At 54.6% G+C, this 21,219-nt stretch overlaps 1 protein-coding gene across 3 annotated transcripts; it reads left to right on the top strand.

Annotated features, from left to right (window-relative positions):
* Window positions 1-1,447: 1,447 nt before the first annotated feature.
* Window positions 1,448-20,332, top strand: METTL22 (methyltransferase like 22). 3 transcript variants are annotated; one of them, XM_027527039.1, is made up of 11 exons: window positions 1,448-1,598; window positions 5,635-5,800; window positions 7,367-7,711; window positions 11,008-11,048; window positions 11,139-11,283; window positions 15,245-15,316; window positions 16,722-16,775; window positions 17,653-17,733; window positions 17,923-18,025; window positions 18,878-19,046; window positions 20,222-20,332. In XM_027527039.1, the coding sequence occupies exons 2-11, from the start codon at window positions 5,647-5,649 to the stop codon at window positions 20,297-20,299; spliced, it is 1,242 nt and encodes a 413-aa protein (XP_027382840.1). In that variant the 5' UTR covers window positions 1,448-1,598; window positions 5,635-5,646; the 3' UTR covers window positions 20,300-20,332. The 3 variants fall into 3 exon arrangements, with proteins under 3 accessions (XP_027382840.1, XP_027382842.1, XP_027382841.1); XM_027527041.1 differs by having other exon boundaries at window positions 1,503-1,598; window positions 7,367-7,623; window positions 19,854-20,332; XM_027527040.1 differs by lacking the exon at window positions 11,008-11,048 and having other exon boundaries at window positions 1,506-1,598; window positions 7,367-7,623.
* The last annotated feature ends 887 nt before the right edge of the window (window positions 20,333-21,219 follow it).

Genomic DNA, 21,219 nt, shown 5'->3' with positions numbered 1-21,219 from the left:
TATGCAACAGCTGTATTGGATTTCATTTCCTACTAGATGCCAATTAACACGGAGGTTCTTCACTCACCTGATGTTGGAGACTTGATGAGTGGATGAATGAATGAAATGAGTACCAGCTATTGTATTAATGAGTACTAAGAGCAAGATGACACCACACTTATGGCAGAAAGCGAAGAAGAACTAAAGAGCCTCTTGATGAAAGTGAAAGAGGAGAGTGAAAAAGTTGGCTTAAAACTCAACATTCAGAAAACTAAGATCATGGCATCTGGTCCCATCACTTCATGGCAAATAGATGGGGAAACAGTGGAAACAGTGACAAGCAATTTTGGGGGGCTCCAAAATCACTGCAGATGGTGACTGCAGCCATGAAATTAAAAGACTCTTGCTCCTTGGAAGAAAAGTTATGACCAACCTAGACAGCATATTAAAAAGCAGAGACATTACTTTGCCAACAAAGGTCCGTCTAGTCAAGGCTATGGTTTTTCCAGTGGTCATGTATGGATGTGAGAGTTGGACTATAAAGAAAGCTGAGCCCCAAAGAATTGATGCTTTTGAACTGCGGTACTGGAGAAAACTCTTGAGAGTCCCTTGGACGGCAAGGAGATCTAACCAGTCCATCCTAAAGGAAACCACTCCTGAATATTCGTTGGAAGGACTGATGCTGAAGCTGAAGCTCCAATACTTTGGCCACCTGATGCGAAGAACTGACTCATTGGGAAAGACCCTGAGGCTGGCAAAGATCAAAGGTGGGAGGAGAAGGGTGGACGACAGAGGATGAGATGGTTGGATGGCATCACCGACTCCATAGACATGAGTTTGGGTGAACTCCGGGAGTTGGTGATGGACAGGGAGGCCTGGTGTGCTGCAGTCCATGGGGTCGCAAAGAGTCCTACACGACTGAGCGACTTAACTGAACTGAACAGCAAGGATAACATTAATTAACAAATACCTAGGCAATGGCACCCCACTCCAGTACTCTTGCCTGGAAAATCCCATGGATGGAGGAGCCTGGTGGGCTGCAGTCCATGGGGTCGCGAAGAGTCGGACACGACTGAGCGACTTCACTTTGACTTTTCACTTCCATGCATTGGTGAAGGAAATAGCAACCCACTCCAGTGTTCCTGCCTGGAGAATCCCAGGGACGGGGGAGCCTGGTGGGCTGCCGTCTGTGGGGTCGCACAGAGTCGGACACAACTGAAGTGACTTAGCAGCAGTAGTAGCACAGCAGGCTCTAGAGCCGTATTAGCCAGTTCGAAACCAAGCCTCGCCACTTAGCTGGGTGACCTCGAGCGAGTTATGTAACGGCTCCCGCACTCGCAGGAGTGCACCATCCCGCCAGACCAGCCACCATCCCGCCAAACCGGGGCAGGTGAGAGCAAACCTGCGCAGGTGAGAAACGAGCTTCTTCCGGGCTGCGCCTGACGACAACGCTGGCGCGCACGCGCGATTCGGCAGGTGGGCGTGGCCACGAAGCGACGCAAGGAAGACGGGTGCGCGGGGGGGTGGGGCCGCGCCTGCGTAGGCCGCCCCGCCATGGCGGCCGCCTGAGCGCGGTGGTGAGAGGCTCCGGTGTGACTTCGGGCTGCGGCCGGCGGCTGGTAAGCCCTTTGGAAGAGCGGCGGCACGGGGAAGGATGCATGGGATCTCTTGGCACCTGACCTTGAAGCGCGGGCTCCCCCACGGATTTGAAGCCTGGGTCCCCAGTCAGCCTCAGTTTCCCTAAGCGAGGAGGTAGAGGGGAGGAGTCCATGCCTGCCTGTAGGTTTCCGTTTGGGGTCCAGGCAGCCCCCTGGGTTTCGGATTAGGAAGGGACGACGATGCTGGAGCTGTGACTCCTGATTGAGAGGGCATCCGTAGCCCGTCGGCTGGAGTCCTCGGAGGCGGCATGGCAGAGGGAACGAAGAGCCCCAAGGACCGAGGACCCTGGAGCCCCCGACTCTGACCCCCGCCGTGGCCGGGGCCAAGTCTCAGGCCCCCAGCCCTGGGCCTCGGCTCCGGAATCGCGCCCAGTTCCCTGTCATTAATGACCCTGTGACACCTGGCAGAGAGAGAGCCTGGATGGCAAGCAGGTGGTTCAACCCCCCAGATCCCGGCAAACTGCTTTTAACGGGCAGCCCTGGCAGGGTTAGGATGACAGCGTCGGCGTCTGGCCCCCATAGCCTAGCAGAACCAAGGACACGTGTCAGCAACTCCTGTGAGATGAATCTACAGTACGAAGGAGGGGGCGGAGGGCCCATCTGCATTTAGGTGTCCTTTCCTCCTCCCCAGTCAGGAGAGGGGACTGAAGCCTATCCAGCCTCAGAATTCCCAGACCGACCGTGAGTCAGCTGTTCCTAAGTAGAGAAACTGATTATTGCCTTTTCCCATCTTCCAGCACATCCTTTAATAATTACTCTTATCAATGCTATAACGATGAAAGTGAAAGTGTGAGTTACTCAGTCCTGTCTGACTCTGCAACCCCATGGACCATAGCCCCACCAGGTCCCTCTGTCCATAGATTTCTCCAGGCAAGAATACTGGAGTGGGTAGCCATTCTCTTCTCCAGGGGATCTTCCCGACCCAGGGATCAAACCCTCCTCTCCTCTCTCCCCTGCACTGGCAGGCGAGTTCTTTAACCAGCTGATGCACCGGGGAAGTTGAGCACTTACTATGTATTGAACCCTGAAAGTGATTGTTGTCTCATTTAATGCTCACGTAGACCCTGAGACGGGTCTAAGGTGCCCCTGTAATTCCCAGAGATCTGGTTCTAGGAAAAGCCGCTTAAAGGGAATCCCCTTTACCTAGTACTCCATTGTAGAGTGTGTTTCCTGGAAGGCTGGGGCAGGTTGGATTTCAAAATAGAAATTTCAAGCAGTCTAGATCATACCACTTGAACGCGCCCGATCTCATCTGATCTCAGAAGCTAAGCAGGATCGGGCCTGGTTAGTACTTGGACGGGAGAAATTTCAACTGCAGGTTAAGAATACAAGCTTATTTTTTTGTCTATTTTTAAAAGTATTGGTGTATAACTGCAGTGTTAAATCTTTCAGTCCTCAGGGAGCCAAATCTGCCTTTAAAACGATTGGTCATGGTTGGTCTACACTGTGTTTAGACTGGATCTTCTTTGTGGATCCATCCTAATTTTTCCAGTCCTCATTGTTTGAGGACTTTTGCCTGTGAGGCAGCAACCCTCCCCACCCACCCACCCACCCCCAGCATTTCTCCTCCATCACTTTCATTGACACCATGAAATCTTCCATCCATTTATCAGATTCACAGCTTCAGCTCATAACCCACTTACTTTGTGCTGGTTTGTCTCATCAGATAGAAAAGCCAGCGTGGAGTGACTCTTTTATAGAAAACATTTGTGTTGGTACTTCTGCTTCCCCGTGGCAAGTGCATAAATGTAGGAACTCCAGTTATGTGGACTCAGATTATAGACTGTGGCTTATGACGATCCCATTTTCCGATTGAAGGAATGGAGGCTCAAGAGGTTTCGTGACATTCGTGTTGCACACCGCTAGTGCACACATCTACCCAGATAGGAGGGTCGGGGGCGGGGGGGGGGGGTGTGAGGGATTGTGGCAGGTTTGTGTCAAAAACACCTGAAACCAACCCCATGACAAGAAAATTTTGGGGTTTATTAACAATTGCTGTGCACCAAGGACTCTGCTCAGTGCTTGACACACAGCCTCCACATCCTACTGCCCCCCAGCCCTGCGAGCTGAGACTATAGCTGAAGAAACCAGTCCAGAGAGGTGAAGTAATTTTCTCAGGGTCAGTGAGGAGGTTGGAGACCAGATTTAGCACCCACTCCACCTAGCATCACAGCCCTAGGCTCTGTCCACATGCTGCTGCTGTTTGATGGTTTTTGATGAGGTGGAACATTTGGATGGAGGAAGAGCCTTCCTGTTTTTCTTTTATTTTTTTGGCCATGCCTAATGGCATGTGGGATCTTAGTTCCCTGACCAGGGATCAAACTCACCCCCTGCATTAGAAGTGCAGAGTCTTAACCTCTGGACTGCCAGGGAAGTCCCAAGCCTTCCTGTTTTGTTTTGTTTTTCCCACATTTTAGAAAAGTTTATTTTTGTGTGTGTATGTTGGTTTCTGCCAAACATCAGCATGAATAAGCCACAGGTATACTTATGTCCCCTCCCTCTTGACTCTCCCTCCACCTCCCTCCCCATCCCACCCATCTAGGTTGATACCGAGCCCCGGTTTGAGTTCCCTGAGTCATACAGCAAATTCCCATCGGCTCTCTGTTTTACATATGGTGATGTCACCCTTTCCTTCCTCCCCTACTCGCCGCCCGCCCCACCATGTCCAGAAGTCTGTTCTCTATGTCTGTGTCTTCATTGCTGCCCTGAAAATAATTTCATCAGTACCATCTTTCTAGATTCCATATATATACGTTAGTATATAATATTTTTTTTCTGACTTACTTCACTCTGTATAATAGGCTCTAGGTTCATCCACCTCATTAGAACTGACTCACATGTTTATTTTTATGGCTGAGTAGTACTCCATTGGCTATATGTACCGCAGCTTCTTTATCCATTCGTCTGTCGCTGGCCACCCAGGGTGCTTCCGTGTCCTGGCTACTGTAAATGGTGCTGCAGTGAACATTGGGTGCGGGTGTCCTTTTCAGTTTTGGTTTCCTCAGTGTGTGTGCCCAGGGGTGGGATTGCTGGGTCATCTGGTGGTTTTATTTCTAGTTTTTTAAGGAATCTCCAAACTGTCTTCCATAGTCCAAGCCTTCCTGTTTTTAACCACTTTGCCTCCAGCATGAGTTTCCAAATTTTAGTTATTGCTGGGTCACCTTCATAATTTTTCAAAACCTATATATCACCTGTACAGTGATTCCTTTAGTTGGTTTTGCTTTAAATCCACTAACTTTTTTCAAAGTTTAAAAAGACGATTTTAAAACAAATGATATGTGGGCAGCTGGAGTCAATTTCTAGGAAGAAAAAAGATTATAGGAAAAAAACCACTAAATGTGATGTGTAAATTGTGATTAAATACTGCTTTAGGAAAAACTAGCTACCAAAGACAATTGTCTCATGGAGAAAACGGACTGTGAACTGGGTTTTAAATGATATAAAGGAATCCTTAGTTATCTTAGGTCTGCTAATGGTCTTTTGGTTAGATAGGAGCACATTTTTACAAGACAGACATGCTGAAGAATTATTTAGAGTTAAAATATCACGATGTCTGGAAGGTGCTCAGTTCAGGGGAGAAAAAAAACCCTAGATTGATTGATCACATATGACAGTGTGAATGATCATTGAATCTAAACAGTGGGTATATGGCTGTTTATTACACTGTGCCCTCAACTTGCTAGTATTTGAAATTCTTCATAACGAAAAGGTTGGAAGAAATAAAAAGGGTAGGAAAACTGTTTTCAGTATAAATGGAAATTTGGATCCTTTGCCATAAATAAAAGGTTACTATGAAAGTCAACAGAGTGCAAGACAGAGTAACAGTTCTGTTTATTATCTTGCCAGGGCTCTGAGACTTTGACCTGCAGGATTATGAGAGGACTAAAAAGAGAAGCCTTTCTTCCAGGGTGACCGGGAGCGCTCTGCCCCCTGGGTGGGTCGTTCACCCTGCTCCCCGCCGGGAGCTGCTGTCTGAGGACTTGCTCTCGCCCTTCAGGTGCTGCCGTCCATGGTCACTGTGGAGCCCGGGCCATGGTCACTGGCGCCCGCGCTGGCCATGGACGAGATCACCTTCAGAAGTGACACTGTGCTGTCAGACGTCCACTTGTACACCCCGAACCAGAGGCGCCTCATGGTGCGGCTGAACGGCATGGGGCAGCCGGGTAAGGAGCCCACTGTGTTTTCTGCATCCTCACAGAAAGGACGGGGAGGACTGGCTTGTCTGACTCGCCCTCGCACCACTTCTTCGGAGCCCCTATCTCACAGAGCAAGCCCCTCAGCTTTCCTGAGCACCTGCCTTGTGCCACGCCTGGTGCAATGCTGGGAAAGTGGAAGGAATGGGCTGAACTCTGCCCTCAAGAGCCCACGGACCAGTCGGGGAGAGGTGGCCCTCTACCAGGCTGGCTTCACCTACCAGGGCTCCCTGGTTTTCTTCCCACACACCCTCCCCTACTCCTCTAGCCCAAGGGATCTTTTCTTTCTTTCTTTTTAATATTTAATTATTTGGCTGCGCCAGGTCTAAGTTGCAGCACACAGATTCTTTGCTATTCTGTGCCATATGTGGGATCTAGTTCCCTGACCAGGGATGGAACCGGGACCCTCTGCACTCAGAGTGCAGAATCTTAGCCTCTGGATCACCGAGGAAGTGCCCCAGGGGATCTTTTGAGAAATGCAGATCACACCACCACCCAGATTCAGACCCTCCGGTGGCTTCCCGTGCTCTCAGAATGAAGCCAGAGTCCTCACCTTGACCTTTGAGGCCTGGCCCGAACCCTGCTCGAGTGCCCACACCTCCCTCTCCCACCATCAGTGCCCAGCAGCCACTTCCAGGTCCTTTCTGTCCCTCACACCAGGCACACACCTTCCTCTCTGAGCACCTTTGCGCCTGCTCTTCACTCTACCCAGAACATGCTCCCTTCCCAGGACCTCCCTGGCCACCGTCCCCAGCTCCTGTCTCCCTGTGTTTGCTTATTGCTCTGTCACAATCAGTCACTCTCCCTTTCCCTCGTGTCCCTGTTTGGATTCCAGGATTCAGGAAACTGACTCAGGACAGATGAGCTACTTGCCCCGGGGGTCAAACAGCAGGGGCGGGGAGGACTGGCCCAGGACTGCCCACTCAAGTCCTGGCACCCCCTCCCTCCAGCCTGGCACAATACTCTTACCGAAACCTGTTCTGGTGACTCTCTGGGCCCTAGGTCGTGAGGGCCCCGGCATCCATGTCCCAGCCTGCAGACCTCAAGGCCAGACAGTACGGCAAGGAGGGCAGTGGCCCAGGGGTCGGGGAGACTGGATTTGGATCCTGCTTCAGCCATACCCACAGCTGTGTGACCTTGGTCAGCTCACGTAGCCTCTGAGCCTCAGTTTCCATGTCTGTAAACAGAGCTCCACTGTTGTGTTCACAGCAGTCTGTAAAGTGGAGCACCACTGTTGTGTCCGCTGCTGTGCGGAGTCAATGACAGCATGTGAACTGAGTGCCTGCAGCGTAGATCAGAATGCGGCTGCTCTGAAGGCCACAGCTTCACAGCCGAGTCACACGGGCCTTTTCTGCTGCTGTCATGATGTCTCCACCTGGCGTGAACATAGTTCCCTCTGCTGTGCAGTAGGACCTTATTTGTCTCCTCCCCTCTCCCCCAGCCCAGCCTTTAAAACTCTTTCCAGGTGGAAATTGAGGAAAGGAAATACAAAAAGAGACAGTGAAGAAATATTCTACTTGTGTGTTTCGCTTTCAGTCTTCCTGTCCCAGTTCAAGCTTCTATGGGACCGAGACTCTCAGACTGACTCAGGGGCCGAGGGTGGCGATCACACAGAGGGGACCCCTCCTGCCGGCACCATCTGCAGCCGCGTGGGGGCCTCCCTCCAGGCGGGGGCCAGCACCACCACCCCAGAGGGGCTGGCGGCTCAGCTGGACGAGGATGGGGACTTGGACGTCGTGAGAAGACCCCGGGCTGCCTCCGCCTCGGAGCCACCGGGGCCTCCGAGAGACAAGGTACATCCCACGATTCTAATGCAGGAGGAAGACGATGTCCTGGGAGACGAAGCCCTAGAGAGCAGCCCCTACAACGTCATCAAAATAGGTAAATAAAGGGCCGCTCACCTGCCGCCAGGGCAGCGCCACAGTAAGTCAGGCACACGGCCCTCTGAGTGTGGGCCGGGTCAGTGGGACCCGAGCGCGGACACTGAAGCCCGCTGGGGAGCATGCCAAAACCTGGTCTGATCCCCCTCTTACTTCAGGCTCCTCAGGGGCCCCCATTGCCCTCTGGACACAGTCCGTGTGCTCAGCTTAGCTCTGCCCACCTCCCCAGCCTTAGCTCCCACCACCGCCCACCCTCTCACCTTCCCTGTACTTCCTCACCTGCGCGCCTCTGCTCAAGCGAACCGCCATCCTGGAGGGCCTGCCCCTCCCCTGCTTCCCTGGCTGACACGTTCCCGGTTGTCGTAGTCCGAGTCCCAGCTCGGCAGTCAGTTGTTCCAGAAGCCTGCTGCCGCCTCTGCCACCTGCATCAGCATTCTGTGCCCACTCGGCTGCCCGGCTATGGGTCGGGGTTGTCAGTGAACGACTGGGCCAGCGGGGGCAGGCAGCAGGGAGCCCTGGCAGATTGCAGAGCCAGATCGGAGCAGAGGAAGATGAAGAGGGAAGTAGGTCCGTAGTCAACCTGGAGGAGCAGGTGGGCTGATCAGATAGCCCCAGGGGTGGGAACTAGAAGCTGGGGGGCAGTGCAGACACAGCGGCAGCATAGGCGGGGCGGAAGGGGGTCTCAGCGGGCCCTCAGGCAGGGCCCAGAGCATCCACACCTGCCCGGGGTCTGGGCAGAGGGCATTGGCGGAGCGGGGATTTTGATTTCTGGAAATGCCAGGAGTGGAAAGCGGCCGGGACAGGAAGTAAGCCAGTAGTTTGAGGCACCTGTTGTGTCTTGATTTCCACCTTCATCACCTCTTCGTGGGCTTCACAGCCCCTCCAGGGCGTGGTTCAGATGAGGAAGTGACAGGCTCAAGGCCGTGCAGTTTGGGGCCAGTAAGGAAGGTTCTGAACCCATGTGGACCGTCTCCACAGGCAGGGCTCCGGCCACCCCAGCCCTCCTCTTCTACGGGGAGGAGCTCTGATTTGAATCTGTTCATTGAGATCCAGAGTCCAGATGGTGCCTGAGGTCCCAGGTAAAGGCCTCCCTCGATACTGGCCCAGGTCGGGGGCCTGGGATCCACTGGACTTTCTCAAAAACCCTAATAGAACAGCCACTCTGATTGATGGCAGCCCGGTCAGCGGCCCAGCAGACAGTGAGCGAGTGCCTGCAGGTCCCTGGCCGGCTGGGTCTGGATCCCCCGGTGGGGACCCTTCTCTGTCTTCTGTGGAATATCTCTAGTCCCTGTGGCCTTCCCAGGGATGAGTATTCGCATTTCACACAGGAGGGAACTGAGGCTCAGGTTGAGAAACTTGCCCAGGTCACACAGCTAATCAGTGACAGAGCCTTGACTCACACCGGTTGTGTCCGACACCACCGCCTATGTTCCCTACCCACGTCGTGTGATCAGAACGTTGGAAAGTTCTGTCGTCAAAAATCTAACATTACTCGTGGACCAGCTAGGAATTCACAGACACAAGGTTCCTAGTAAATTATGAGCATTCCCCCCATTTTATAGATAAAGAACTGGAACCCAAAGAGAATGCAGAAGAGGCAGGGCTGGAACTTGGGCTGTCGGATCTCGAGTCACTTGCCTTTTCCATTGTCCTATGACTCAGACAAGTACTTTAACCTCAGAGCTGTTTCCTCTTCTGTGAAATGGGTATAATCTCCCCTGGCTGTAAGTAACAGAGGGAGCTGGCCCACATAGAGCTCTTAGCACAGTGCCTGGCGCATAGTAGGTGCTCAATAAACATGTGCTGCCATCAGCTTTCATTCCTGGGGACCAATCTGAGCGCGGAGGAGGGAGGCTGAGGAGGAGAGTCTGGGTTCCCACAAGTCTGGAGACTGTCCTGCCGGCCGGGAACCCCTCAGACACTGAGACTATTTGCCTCACCCCCTTTGCTAGCCCTGGGGTTTCTCATGGGGCTTCCTGGGTGGCTCAGTGGAAAGAATCTGCCTGCCAATGCAGGAGACTCAAGTTTGATCCCTGGGTCAGGAAGATCCCCTGGAGGAGGAAATGGCACCCTACTCCAGTATTCTTGCCTGGAAAATCCCATGGACAGAGGAGCCCGGCAGGCAACAGTCCATGGGGTCACAAAGATTTGGACACAGCTGAGGGACTGAGCACACATGAAAGTTCCTCGGGCTGGGCTTTTATGCTCTTACGAGGCCACTGGCATTGTTAAGTATAAACTGGCTTTCCCATGAAGCAGGAGCTCCCCACCCTTGACCCTGGTTAGGGAGGCCTTTGAGCCCACAAATGAGGTGATGTTATTTCTGCATCTTGTGAAGGAGCAAACCATGGCTCTGGTGCTGAGAAGGTCGGTGACTCGTGCCACCAGCCAGATCCGTGACCAAGCCTGGGTCACCCTCAGGTCTGTGAGCTCAGTCCACGTTCTCGCTCAAGGGAAGCCAAGCACCCCTTAAATGCAGCCGGAGGCAAAACTTAAGTCCACGGGACCTCTGGGAGAAAAGACCAGGCTCAGACTACCGAGATCCCCGTGAGAGGGTGCCCCTGGCTTGGCCAAGCAGACTGGAAGGAGGCAAAGAAAGATGGGATGAGCCCCCTCTGTGGGGGGACCCGAGTCACGGCAGGGACAGTGGGCCAGGGACCATACAGGGGCCACAGAGACTGGGGAGGAGGTGGAGTGGGGTCTTTGGACTGAAGGTCCAAGGCAGCTGGAGAAGAGAGCCCCCCAGGAAGGCCCCTTCTCACACACACACCCCTTCAGCCTCGCTGTTTCTTCTCCCACCCTTGCTTCCTGCTCCTGGTTTGATGTGAGTCAAGCTGCCCTGCTGTGCCTGTGTCCTGGTATTTGATTTGCTGGCCGTCACCATCTCGCTTCAAGACTCAAGAGCCGGTTCTCCTCTAACAGGAAAAATGTTTGCCTTCACTCTTTCTTCTTGACCTCATAGTTCTGTGCCCCATCCCGACCCTGGTAACCAGCACTAGATTGTGTTCTGCATTTGAGTATACTTCAAGTGGAGTGTGGGATGTGTGTTTGTGGTTAAGTTGGGCCGAGTCCTCTTGTGACTGGTATGTGCAGGCTTCAGTGATCTGAAGGAGAGGAATGCTCATCCCGCCCTGGAGGCTAGCGGATGGCCGCGTGGCCTGTGTTTCTGCTGCTGTTTAGAACGCCCGCCTTCACCCCCGTCCCACCGTGTCGGCCACCTCCCCCACACCCCATCTGTGTTCTGTCCATCCCTGTTTTCACGGTGGCCCTTTCTCTCTTGGTTTCCGCCCCCTCCAGAGCACACCATGGCCACCCCCCTGGAGGATGTTGGCAAGCAGGTGGGTAGGTCCCGTCCACTCCCCGTGGCCCTGCAGGGTCTCTTGATTGCCTCCAGTCACCCACCGTTCCTGCCCCCCTCTCCCCTCCAGGTGTGGCGGGGTGCCCTGCTCCTGGCAGACTACATCCTGTTCCAGCGAGACCTCTTCCAGGGTCGCACGGTGCTGGAGCTCGGGGCGGGCACTGGGCTGGCCAGCATCATCGCAGCCACTGTGGCACAGACCGTGTATTGTACAGGTAATGCCCCGCCATCCCAGGCTGGGGGAGCGTTCTCCTCACAAAGGGTGTGCTGACTGGGTACAAAAGGGAGGGAGGGAGACTGGGAATCCGACCTTGGCAGTTCTTGATTCTGCCCTCCTCCTGGGCTGGTTTTCTCCACCCTCCACTGTTTTCCCAGCAATCCCACGGTGCAGGACCAGCAGCTTGGCTGGTACCTGTGTTCACACCCCCTCAAGAGAGTAAACACCTCAGGAAATCAGGAAGAATGTGCCTCTAATAAGGCTTAAAGATGGGCTTCCCAGGTGGCACTAGTGGTAAAGAACCCGCCTGCCAACACGGGAGACACGAGAGACACAGGTTCAGTCCCTGGGTCGGGAAGAGCCCCTGGAGGAGAGACCGGCAACCCACTCCAGTATTTTTTCCTAGAGAGTCCCCATGGACAGAGGAGCCTGGTGGGCTGCAGTTGCAGAGTTGGACATGAATGAAGTGACTTAGTATAAGGCTTCAATTCAGTTCAGTCGCTTAGTCCTGTCCGACTCTTTGCGACCCCATGAACCACAGCGCGCCAGGTCTCCCTGTCCATCACCAACTCCCAGAGCTTACCCAAACTCATGTCCATTGAGTCGGTGATGCATCCATCTCATCCTCTGTTGTCCCCTTCTCCTGCCCTCAATCTTTCCCAGCATCAGGGTTTTTTCAAATTAGTCAGCTCTTCACGTCAGGTGGCCAAAGTATTGGAGTTTCAGCTTCAGCATCAGCCTTCCAATGAACACTCAGAACTGATCTCCTTTAGGATGGACTGGTTGGATCTCCTTGCAGTCCAAGGGACTCTCAAGAGTCTTCCTGCAACACCACATGCTTAAAAACAGTTGAGTATTTTTTTCCTGATTATGGAAGTCTTGCCTACTCTCTATGGAAAATTTGTAGAATAGCAAATAAATTTCCTCATAATGTCACAATCCCCAGATAGTGTCAATAGTGTGCAGGTCACTGCGTGCCAGACATGGGAAACCTGGGGTGAATGAAGCAGATCAAGTCGCTGTACGCAGGAAGCTTCGGAGTCTATTTTTTAACTCTGTCAATTATTTTTTTACAATCTTTTCCTTTGTGTGTACATGTTCCCAAATAATTTAGATCAAACTATATATATTCAATGCTTTATCCTGTCAAAAATGTCAGAAAATAGAAAGCACATTTTCCGTTGTCATTAAAGGGAAAAAGGGAAATTGAAATCACTCAGTCGTGTCCGACTCTTTGCGACCCCATGGACTGTAGCCTACAGGGCTCCTCCGTCCATGGGATTTTCCGGGCAAAGGTACTAGAGTGGGGTGCCATTTCCTTCTCTAGAGGATCTTCCTGACCTAGGGATTGAACCCAAGTCTACCTGCATTGCAGGCAGACGTTTTACCCTCTGAGCCACTAGGGAAGCTCCTAAGTTACTTATAAATAACTTCTAATGACTGATTCATATCAATGTATGGCCAAAACCACTACAATATTGTAAAGAAATTAGCCTCCAATTTAAATAAATAAATTAATTTTTAAAAATTAACTTTTAATGATCAAACAGTATTTCATCTCTTTTCTCTCTTTTTTTTTTAAACCACTCTCCTATTGCTAGATGTTTGGCTGTTTTCATTTGGTATGGTGTTTGGGGGGTTTTTTTTGTTTTTTTGCTTTTCTTTTGCACTGCAACCAATACCTTTTTGCATCTTCGGTTGATAATCCTTAAACCAGATTCTTAGAAGTGAGTGGGACCTTTCTTAAGCTTTTGATGTAAGTGTGTTAGTCACTCAGTCGTGTCTGACTCTGCCACCCCATGGACTATAGCCTACCAGGCTTCTCTGTTCATGGGATTCTCCAGACAAGAATATTGGAGTGGGTTGCTGTGCCCTCTTCCGGGGGATCTTCCCAACCTAGGGATCAAACCTGGGTCTCCTGCATTGCAAGCAGATTCTTTACCATCTGAGCCACCAGGGAAGCCTGTACTTACTGTACTTAATGATTGCTTTTTAAAAGTTCTATTTTGAAATAATACTAGATTCATACAAAAGTTGCTAGAACAGGACAGGAAGTGCCAGGCATCCTCCGCCCAACTCCCACCATGATAACATCAGGGATCACACCCACAAACTGACCCAGGGCAGTACTACCAGCTACGCTCCGGACTTGGCCAGCGTGCTTTCTCAGGGACAGTCTACCAGTTTATAAGAAAGTAGGATCTCAGCAGGCGATTATTATTAATGTTATTATTTTTTAACTCTTTAATAGCCGCTAGGCAGAAAGTGGTGTCTGCTGACACCCTTTGTGTTTCATCAAATTCTTAGTTTATGTTCACGTGGCGTCCGTCTTTTGCGTCTGAGCTGAGGAAGGGGAAGCCTGGGTGGCAGTTGTCCTGCTCAGATACCCTGCATCAGCTACTGGTCAGGAGTCTGCAGCAAGGCCACTCTGTGGCTCCTTGACAATTGGGTGTAAATGGCCAGTGAACTTCAGAGTCAAGCCACCAAGCAGTGCCCGAGGGCTGTACTCACGCCTGGAGCCTGACACCAGCATCTCATCTCTTAGTAGTTATCATCCCCTTGAGAGGGTGTGCATGCAGGCAGCATATTGCAGTTAGTAAGGCCTTTTCTTGAGCGCCAGCACCTGCAAGCTCACCGCGACACCAGGCAGCCTGTCACCATCCCCTCTTTCCAAATGGGAGGGGCTGAGGTCAGGTGGCTGGCCCTGGTCACCCGGGGAGCCGCCTTGGGGCCGACTGAGGGGTGGAGGGCAGAGGCAGCTCCAGGGCTCTGGGTCTCCCTCCCCCACTCAGCCAGCACTGCCCCTCTCGAATCTGCTTGGCACGTTAGAATCCCACAGCAGATGTTCTGACAAAAGTGCCATAAAGGCTTAAAAACTGCTGACCCAGTCCTGTGCTGCCAGGCACATGCCTCAGTGTTCTCTGCTCCCAGAGCCCCAGGAGCAGGGACAGGGCATCCTGTGACCCCACCCCCACCACCCCGGGGCTCTGCATGGTCCCTGGGTTGAGACAGTGGTCCAGGCCCAGGCAGGTCTGGGGCGGGGACAGCGGGGGGTGCTCTGTGGTTGCAGGAAGCCCAGGAAAAAGAGTCACAAGGCTTTGGGTGCCCTCCACATGCTCAGTCTCCTGATTGAAAGTTAATTTTGGCAAAGCACTGCCCTGGCCCCCATCCAGGGCTCACTGAGCTACAACTCAGTTCTGCTCATGTGGCAGGAAGCCTTGCCTGGTCAGAGCAGCGGGCGGGTGGGGAGACGCGATGGTGGCAACAGTGAGTTGGGCCCCGCGGTGTGGCCGTCAGCCCGCTGATTGTGCTGTGTCCCCGCCAGTCACATCCAGACGCCCTCCTGGCTCATCCGTCTTCTGGGGCATCAAAGAGCAAGCCTCGATTTGGAGTCAGAGACGCTTGGGTTCAGACTTTCCTGATGGTCTAAGGATCCACTAAGGATCCTGCCAGTGCAGGGGACACGGGTTCGATCCCTGGTCCGGGAGGATCCCACGTGCCGCAGAGCAGCTAAGCCCCAGGCACCACAGCTACTGAGCCTGTGCTCTAGAGATACTTGGGTTCAACTCCCAGGTCTGGTTCCACCCAACCACATGACTCTGCCCCGGCCACTTTGTCTGTGATGGGACTGTGACGCCAGCTCAGAGTCATTAGAAAGGTCAAGGGTGGACTCGCGTGTGCATGTTTCATGAGCTCTGAAGATGCTGGGAGCTCTCATTTCCTCCTTTCTGGAATGCAGAGTCTGCCCCACGAGGACAGTCTTCTCTAAGGAAGAGATTATGAGAAGGAGCCTTAAGGTGAACATACTTCATTTTGGCATAAAACACATGGGAGGAACATTGGTTTTCGTTTTGCATGTCTCTGCCGCCGGGCGGTGGACAGGAGCTCTCTGCAGGCCAGAGCACGGAGGTGAAGGGCTGTCGCGGCCGGCGCTTCATGGCTGCCCTCTGTCTCCCCAGATGTCGGTGCAGACCTCTTGGCCATGTGCCAGCGAAACATCGCCCTCAACAGCCACCTGCTCGCTTCTGGAGGTGAGGCCTGGTGGGTCCCCGCCCGGGAGAGGGGCTCCCCTGTCTGGCAGGTGGGACAGACATCCAGAACCGGGGCACTGGGAGGCGGGGTTCTGCCCGCACCCGTGGACGCCCCAGACAGTGGAGGGAGCGGACGTCCTGGCCTTCTGTCCCTGCAGGTGTGCGATGGCTCTGTCCTTCCTCCTCTCTGCCCACGCCTCCGCTGTGGCCCACCTCCGCCCTCTCTTCCCTTCAGGCCACGGGGCCCCCGCCAGGTCTCCCCAGCTCCTTGTCTGACCACTTCCCTCCCCGCTGAGCATCTTCCAGGGGCAAAGTCTGAGCTCCTCTGGCTCCAGACCCCCTGCTCTGGGCCAGCCAGCTCCTGCCCCCTCTCCTGACAGCACACCGTCCAGCCCTGCGCCCAGTGAGCCACAGACTCATATGCCTTTTCTTCTGCCCTGGGTGCCCCCAGCCCCATCGGCCTGACCACCCGAAAGAGTAAGCTGCTGATGAGGCACACCCCTCCCTCACACAGCCGGGGGGATTTACCAGACTCGGACAGGGTCAGCCGGTCCCACAGGCTTCAGACCCTTCAGAGATTGCCCATTGCTCTTGGAGCAGAGACCCAGCTCCTTTGCTCTTCTGGATCCTGTGGGGTCTGGTTGCTGCCCATTGGCAGTCCCTACCCTACCTCCACTCCAGACATCCTGGCCTGGCTGGAGACTTGGTGCCCTCGGGGCCTTTGGCTCTTTCCTCCTGTCTGTTTCCCTTCCCTCTGCCTCCTGTCAGTTCCTAATCAGGCTCAGGCCTCCAACAAGGTCACAGTCCCCTCACAGACGCCCCTTTTCACCCTGAGCCATTGTGTTTGGACATCTGTCCATGTGACTAGTTGATAGGCATCTGCCATCCCACTAGAGCTCCCACCCCTGAGGGCAGGGCCCCATCTATGGTGGACCCTCTGTGTCATGTTTGCTGAGCACCCAGGGCAGAGCAGGCCTGGAAGGGAGGAGCATGCATAAAACACCTCCTTCTGGAAGCCCTCCCTGACGCCCCGTCCACACGAGAGCCCCTCTCCTCCCTTATACCCTGGCACGTCCTTTTCATATCAGCGTCTGCTACCTGCCGGTCTCCTGGGACAGGAACGTGCCTCGTGAGACTGCTCCCTGGGCCAGCACCAGGCCTGATGCTTAACATGAAAAGCGCAGGATGGGGGACTTCCCTGATGGTCCAGTGGTTACTGCTCCACGCTTCTGCTGCTGGGGCCCCAAGTTCAGTCCTCGGTCAGGAAACCAAAATACCGCAAGCCACACAGCATGACCAAAAAAAAAAAAATAGTGGGACGGGTGTATCGTGAGGTGAAATGTGAGGTTCATCTTCCCTAACTTTGCGCAGAGTTTGGGGGATTCCACTCACGTTTGTTTTGCAGGCGGTGTGATTAAGGTCAAGGAACTGGACTGGCTGAGAGACGACCTCTGCACAGGTGCATGGCCTCCTCGCTCAGGCCCCCGTTCATTCGTGGCTCCTCGCGCCACATTGAGGCCATCCACCCTGTGGCCTTGACTGGCCAGCAGGGTCCTTTGTCCACTGGCTGATGAGCGACAGCTGCCCGCCTGGCTGCCACGTGCCAGGCGCCCCACACTCGTTCTGTTTTTTGGACTCACAGCATCACCGTCCGTCTGTCCTGTAGTCTCTGGGTAACGGGGGAAGACGGGTGCTCAGAGAGGTGCAGTGCCTGCCCAGGGTCACAGGCACCAGCCGGGCAGGGTGCAAACCCAAGTCTGTGGGGCTCCAGGGTTGAGACCATTTGCCTGCAGGAGTTGGCCCCTGGGGGTTCAGGGTCCGTTGGGCGGGGGAAATTGCTAAATTTTGCTTTTTAGTTTCTTGTACAGACTAATTCACACTCACACCCTTGCTCTTTTTCTTTGTACAAGAACTTTTCCTGCCAGACGCAGGGTGAGGAAAACCATTGTTGTTGAGTGCTCCCAGTGCACTTGAGGCCCTTCGGTCTCCCTGACAGTCCTTGTCAGGCCCATCCTAGCATGAACACCACAGCCCAGAGAGGTGAAGCTCTTTTCTCGGAGTCACACAGCAAGTCCGCGGGGCCAGGAATGCCATGGACGGAGGGGCAGCCCCTGTTCTGTTCAGGCTGCCGGCTGAGGCAGCAGGTCAGGCCCCTCGTGGCTGAGGCAGGCCCGGCAGAACCTCCTGATGGGATTCAGGGCTGCCCGGCAGTGCCCACTGCTCCCAGCCTCACCCACCCCGGTTTCTTCTCCTAAAGCTTACTGCAGTCCATCTCGGTGAGAACTGGTGGCCCACAGAGCAAGGGCTGAGCCCACGGTATTCTTCCGCTTTCACAGACCCCGAGGTCCCCTTCAGCTGGTCCGAGGAGGACATCTGCCACCTGTACGGCCACACCACCATCCTGCTGGCGGCCGAAGGTGAGGGCGCCTCCGCCTCATCACATGTGGTCCTCGGGGGGTGGGCCTCAGGGGTGGCCTCCCACCACGGCTCCTGCCGCTTCCCTTCTGAGCTGTGACTGTTCACATCCATACAGATTCTATCCCAGGGTCCTTGGGATTCGCTAAGGTATCCTCCTCCCTGATGTTTGCCTGTTTTCTTCTCCTCAGTGTTTTATGATGACGACCTAACTGATGCTGTGTTTAAAACCCTCTCCCGACTGGCCCACAAGCTCAAGAATGCCTGCACCGCCATCCTCTCGGTGGAGAAGAGGTGAGCTCCGCGTGGGCCAGGCCACCCTCGCCTCCCAGATGAATCCATCCGTGTCATCCTCGTCCCTTCCTCATCCACCGCTTGCTGTCCCTGACACAGAGCCTCGTGTGACCCCCACTCACCAGTGTGTGTGTGTGGGCGCCGCCCCTGCTGCACAGCCATAGGGAGGAGGCTGAGACCTCAGGGCTGGAGCTCTGGGGACCTGTCCAGGCCCCGCCGGGCAGTGGGCGTCCCGGAGCCTGGATGCATGGCCGCTGTGCTGGCCGAGGCACTGCCCATCTATGCCCCAGGCCCCCGTCGGTGCTGGCTGCACTCTCAGCCCCTCCAGGGCATTTCCCCCTGGATGTTCTGACACACTAGGGCTCCCGTTGCGGGAGTGACCCTCATGGTGGATGCAGCACGGGGCCCGCTACACACATTTTCCTCTAATGCATAAGCTAGCCCACAGCTCTCCTGAAGGCAGTTTAGAATCAATAGCAAAAATCAAAACCGAGCAGACCGACTGACCCAGCAGTTCGGCTTCTAGAACTGGCCCTGTGTCAGTGATCGCGGCCAGTGCAGAGGCATCCAGTCGGGCATGGCTGCTCCAGCAGCTCTTACACCCATGAGGCCCAGTATGCCCACGTGCTTGGTCCCCGTGACCTGTGGCACTTCGTGGACCTGATCACTTGGTTTGAACCTGGACACCTGCCCCTCCCCTCTGAGCCCCGCCCCGCGGGGGTAAGTGGAGGTGGTCACTGAGCCTCCTCCCTGGCTTCCTGCTCAGCATGCGGAGGCGCTCGCTTAAAATCCGGCGGGACAGAAGGGACCGAAAGCTCCGGGGGTGACGGCGCGCTCTCCGGTTGTGCACAGGCTGAACTTCACGCTGAGGCACCTGGACGTCACGTGCGAGGCCTACGACCACTTCCGCGGATGGCTGCGGCGGCTGGAGGGGCTGGCGGGCGGGCGCCTGCGCTTCGCGGTGGAGCCGGTGGACGCCTCGTTCCCGCAGCTCCTGGTGTACGAGCGCATCCAGCAGCTGGTAGGTGTGCGCGCCGGCGCCGGGTCTGGGCGAGGCCGCGGGCCACGGGCACAGGAGGCGATGAGCTAGCTTTCCGGGTCGGGCCCAGCCCGAGCTCTCCCGACTGATTGCTGCACTGGGCCCTCCGGGTCTGGCGAGGGCCCGCTGGATGAATGGTCATCCAGCTTTAGGGCACGTCCTTTCCCCGTAGGCCCTGCAGACTCCAGGAGAAGCTGGCAGGCGGGGCAGGGGGCGCTTGGGTGGGCTGAAGACCAGAGCTCACGGCCACGTCTTTAGTGTGAAAGTGTGTGGCCTCGTGGGCTAGGGGGGCGGGTCTGATGCCCCAGGGCCCTTCTGTGGCAGGCAGGGTCCTCGTGTGGGCCTCTGAGCGGTCACCCTGATGACAGGCGCCAGGTGCTGGCTGGCTCCCAGCCCAGGCAAGGTGAGTTCCCGCGGGAAATGGCAGCTGTGTGTGCGCCATCCCTCAGTCATGTCCGACTCTGTGTGACCCCAAGGACTGTAACCCACCAGGCTCCTCTGTCCTTGGGATTCTCCAGGCGAGAATACTGGAGTGGGTAGCCTTTCCCTTCTCCAGCAGATATTCCTGACCCAGCCATCAAACCCAGGTCTCCCGCATTGCAGGCAGATTCTTTACCAGGGAAGCCAGGGTTAACCCTACAGACATGTTGCTTCCTATGACGGTTTTAAAACAAGCACTGGGGGGAAATTTGAAAAGTTTAAAATCCCCTTAAAAATCCCTTAAAATGACCAGGAGCTGAATTCATAGAAGTCCCAAGGGCTTTCGTTCCCTTGGCCCCTTGTCTGCAGCCGCCCTTTCTCTGGGCCTGTGAAGACCAGGCCTGGCTCCAGGAGGAGGGATCCTGCCCCCTCGGTCTGTCCCGCCAGCAACCACAGCATTGGGCACACTGCTCCCAGAAGCAGGAGCTGTGTGACCTGTTGCCATCCTGGCCCCTTAGACCATGGGCAGCCTCAGCCTCTCAGATCCGTGCCAGGACTCAGCATGCAGCTCCTCCACGGAAGAGCCCAGAGCCGTCCGAGAGGGCGCCTGCTCCAGTAGCTTCCATGCTGCCCAGTGTTCACATCTTGTTGGGGCTTCTCTTTTGCCAATTTACACCCCTTTGTGAAACTAAAGTCTCGTTTGCTCACCTGGGAATCCGTCCCTCCGTTTGCTGCAGGAACTCTGGAAGATCTTTGTGGAACCAGTAACAGACCCCATCATGTCTGTAGACAAAGCTTCTCAACCATTCTCGTGACATTTCTAATAAAATTGAAAGCTCACAAAGTCATGTGCTTGAGAATTTTATCATTGATTTTTTATCATTTAAAAAATATGGTAAATGGATCTTCTATGACCCAATACAGTTTTAACTCTTCATAACCAAAATCAGGGGTGTTTGGAGCAGACGTAAAAGCCGCCGCAGCCATCTGCCTCGTGGGCGTCTCCCTTCCTCAGCCTGGGCTGGTCCCGCCTCCCCTCTTCTCTCTGCGTCACCTGCATGGGTGTCTGTCTGTGTGGTCTTTAACCCGCTTCCCTGGGCCTCTGCTGCATCTCTCCCCCTCACCTTGTCATCCCTGCTCCTCCCACCCCCTCTCTCCCTCCTTCACTCTCCTGCTTTCCAGTTTGAGTCCCACCTTCCCTCCCCGCGGTCCTCTCCCCCGACCCCGTCGATGTTCCTGCACACTGTCCACCCCCCCACCCTGGGTGAGCACGGCCCCGCCCCGATGCCCCTCCAGCTCCAGCCCAGCCACCCCTGCCCATGTCACTGCCCCCCAAGCACAGGTCCCATTTCTGTCCTGACACGGTGGTCCAGGCTTCTCAGGTCTCGATTCATTTCATTTTCCCAACCACTCTACTCTAGTTAGTCAGCAGCCTGGTTAGACCAACCCATTTAATGGTTAAGAAGACTAAGGCTGTTGAAAGGGAAAAGTCTCCGTGAAGTCAGAGACCTGTTTGTCACACACCAATACATTCCTGCCATCTGACCCTGGCCCAAAGCAGGGGCTCAGTACGTTTTATGGAATTAATTGTTCAGAGGAATTGTTGCTTAGGATGGTGTTTTTCAGTTGTGGGTGCTCTTGCTTCCAGGGGCATTTGGCTAAGTTTGGAAACATTTTGGATTGTCACACCTCGGGGAGATGGGTGCCCCCAGCCAAGGAGGCTGCTAAACATCCC

Source organism: Bos indicus x Bos taurus, chromosome 25, assembly GCF_003369695.1.
Source record: "Bos indicus x Bos taurus breed Angus x Brahman F1 hybrid chromosome 25, Bos_hybrid_MaternalHap_v2.0, whole genome shotgun sequence".
Lineage (NCBI taxonomy): Eukaryota > Metazoa > Chordata > Mammalia > Artiodactyla > Bovidae > Bos > Bos indicus x Bos taurus.
This window is presented reverse-complemented; position numbering and strand designations above follow the sequence as displayed.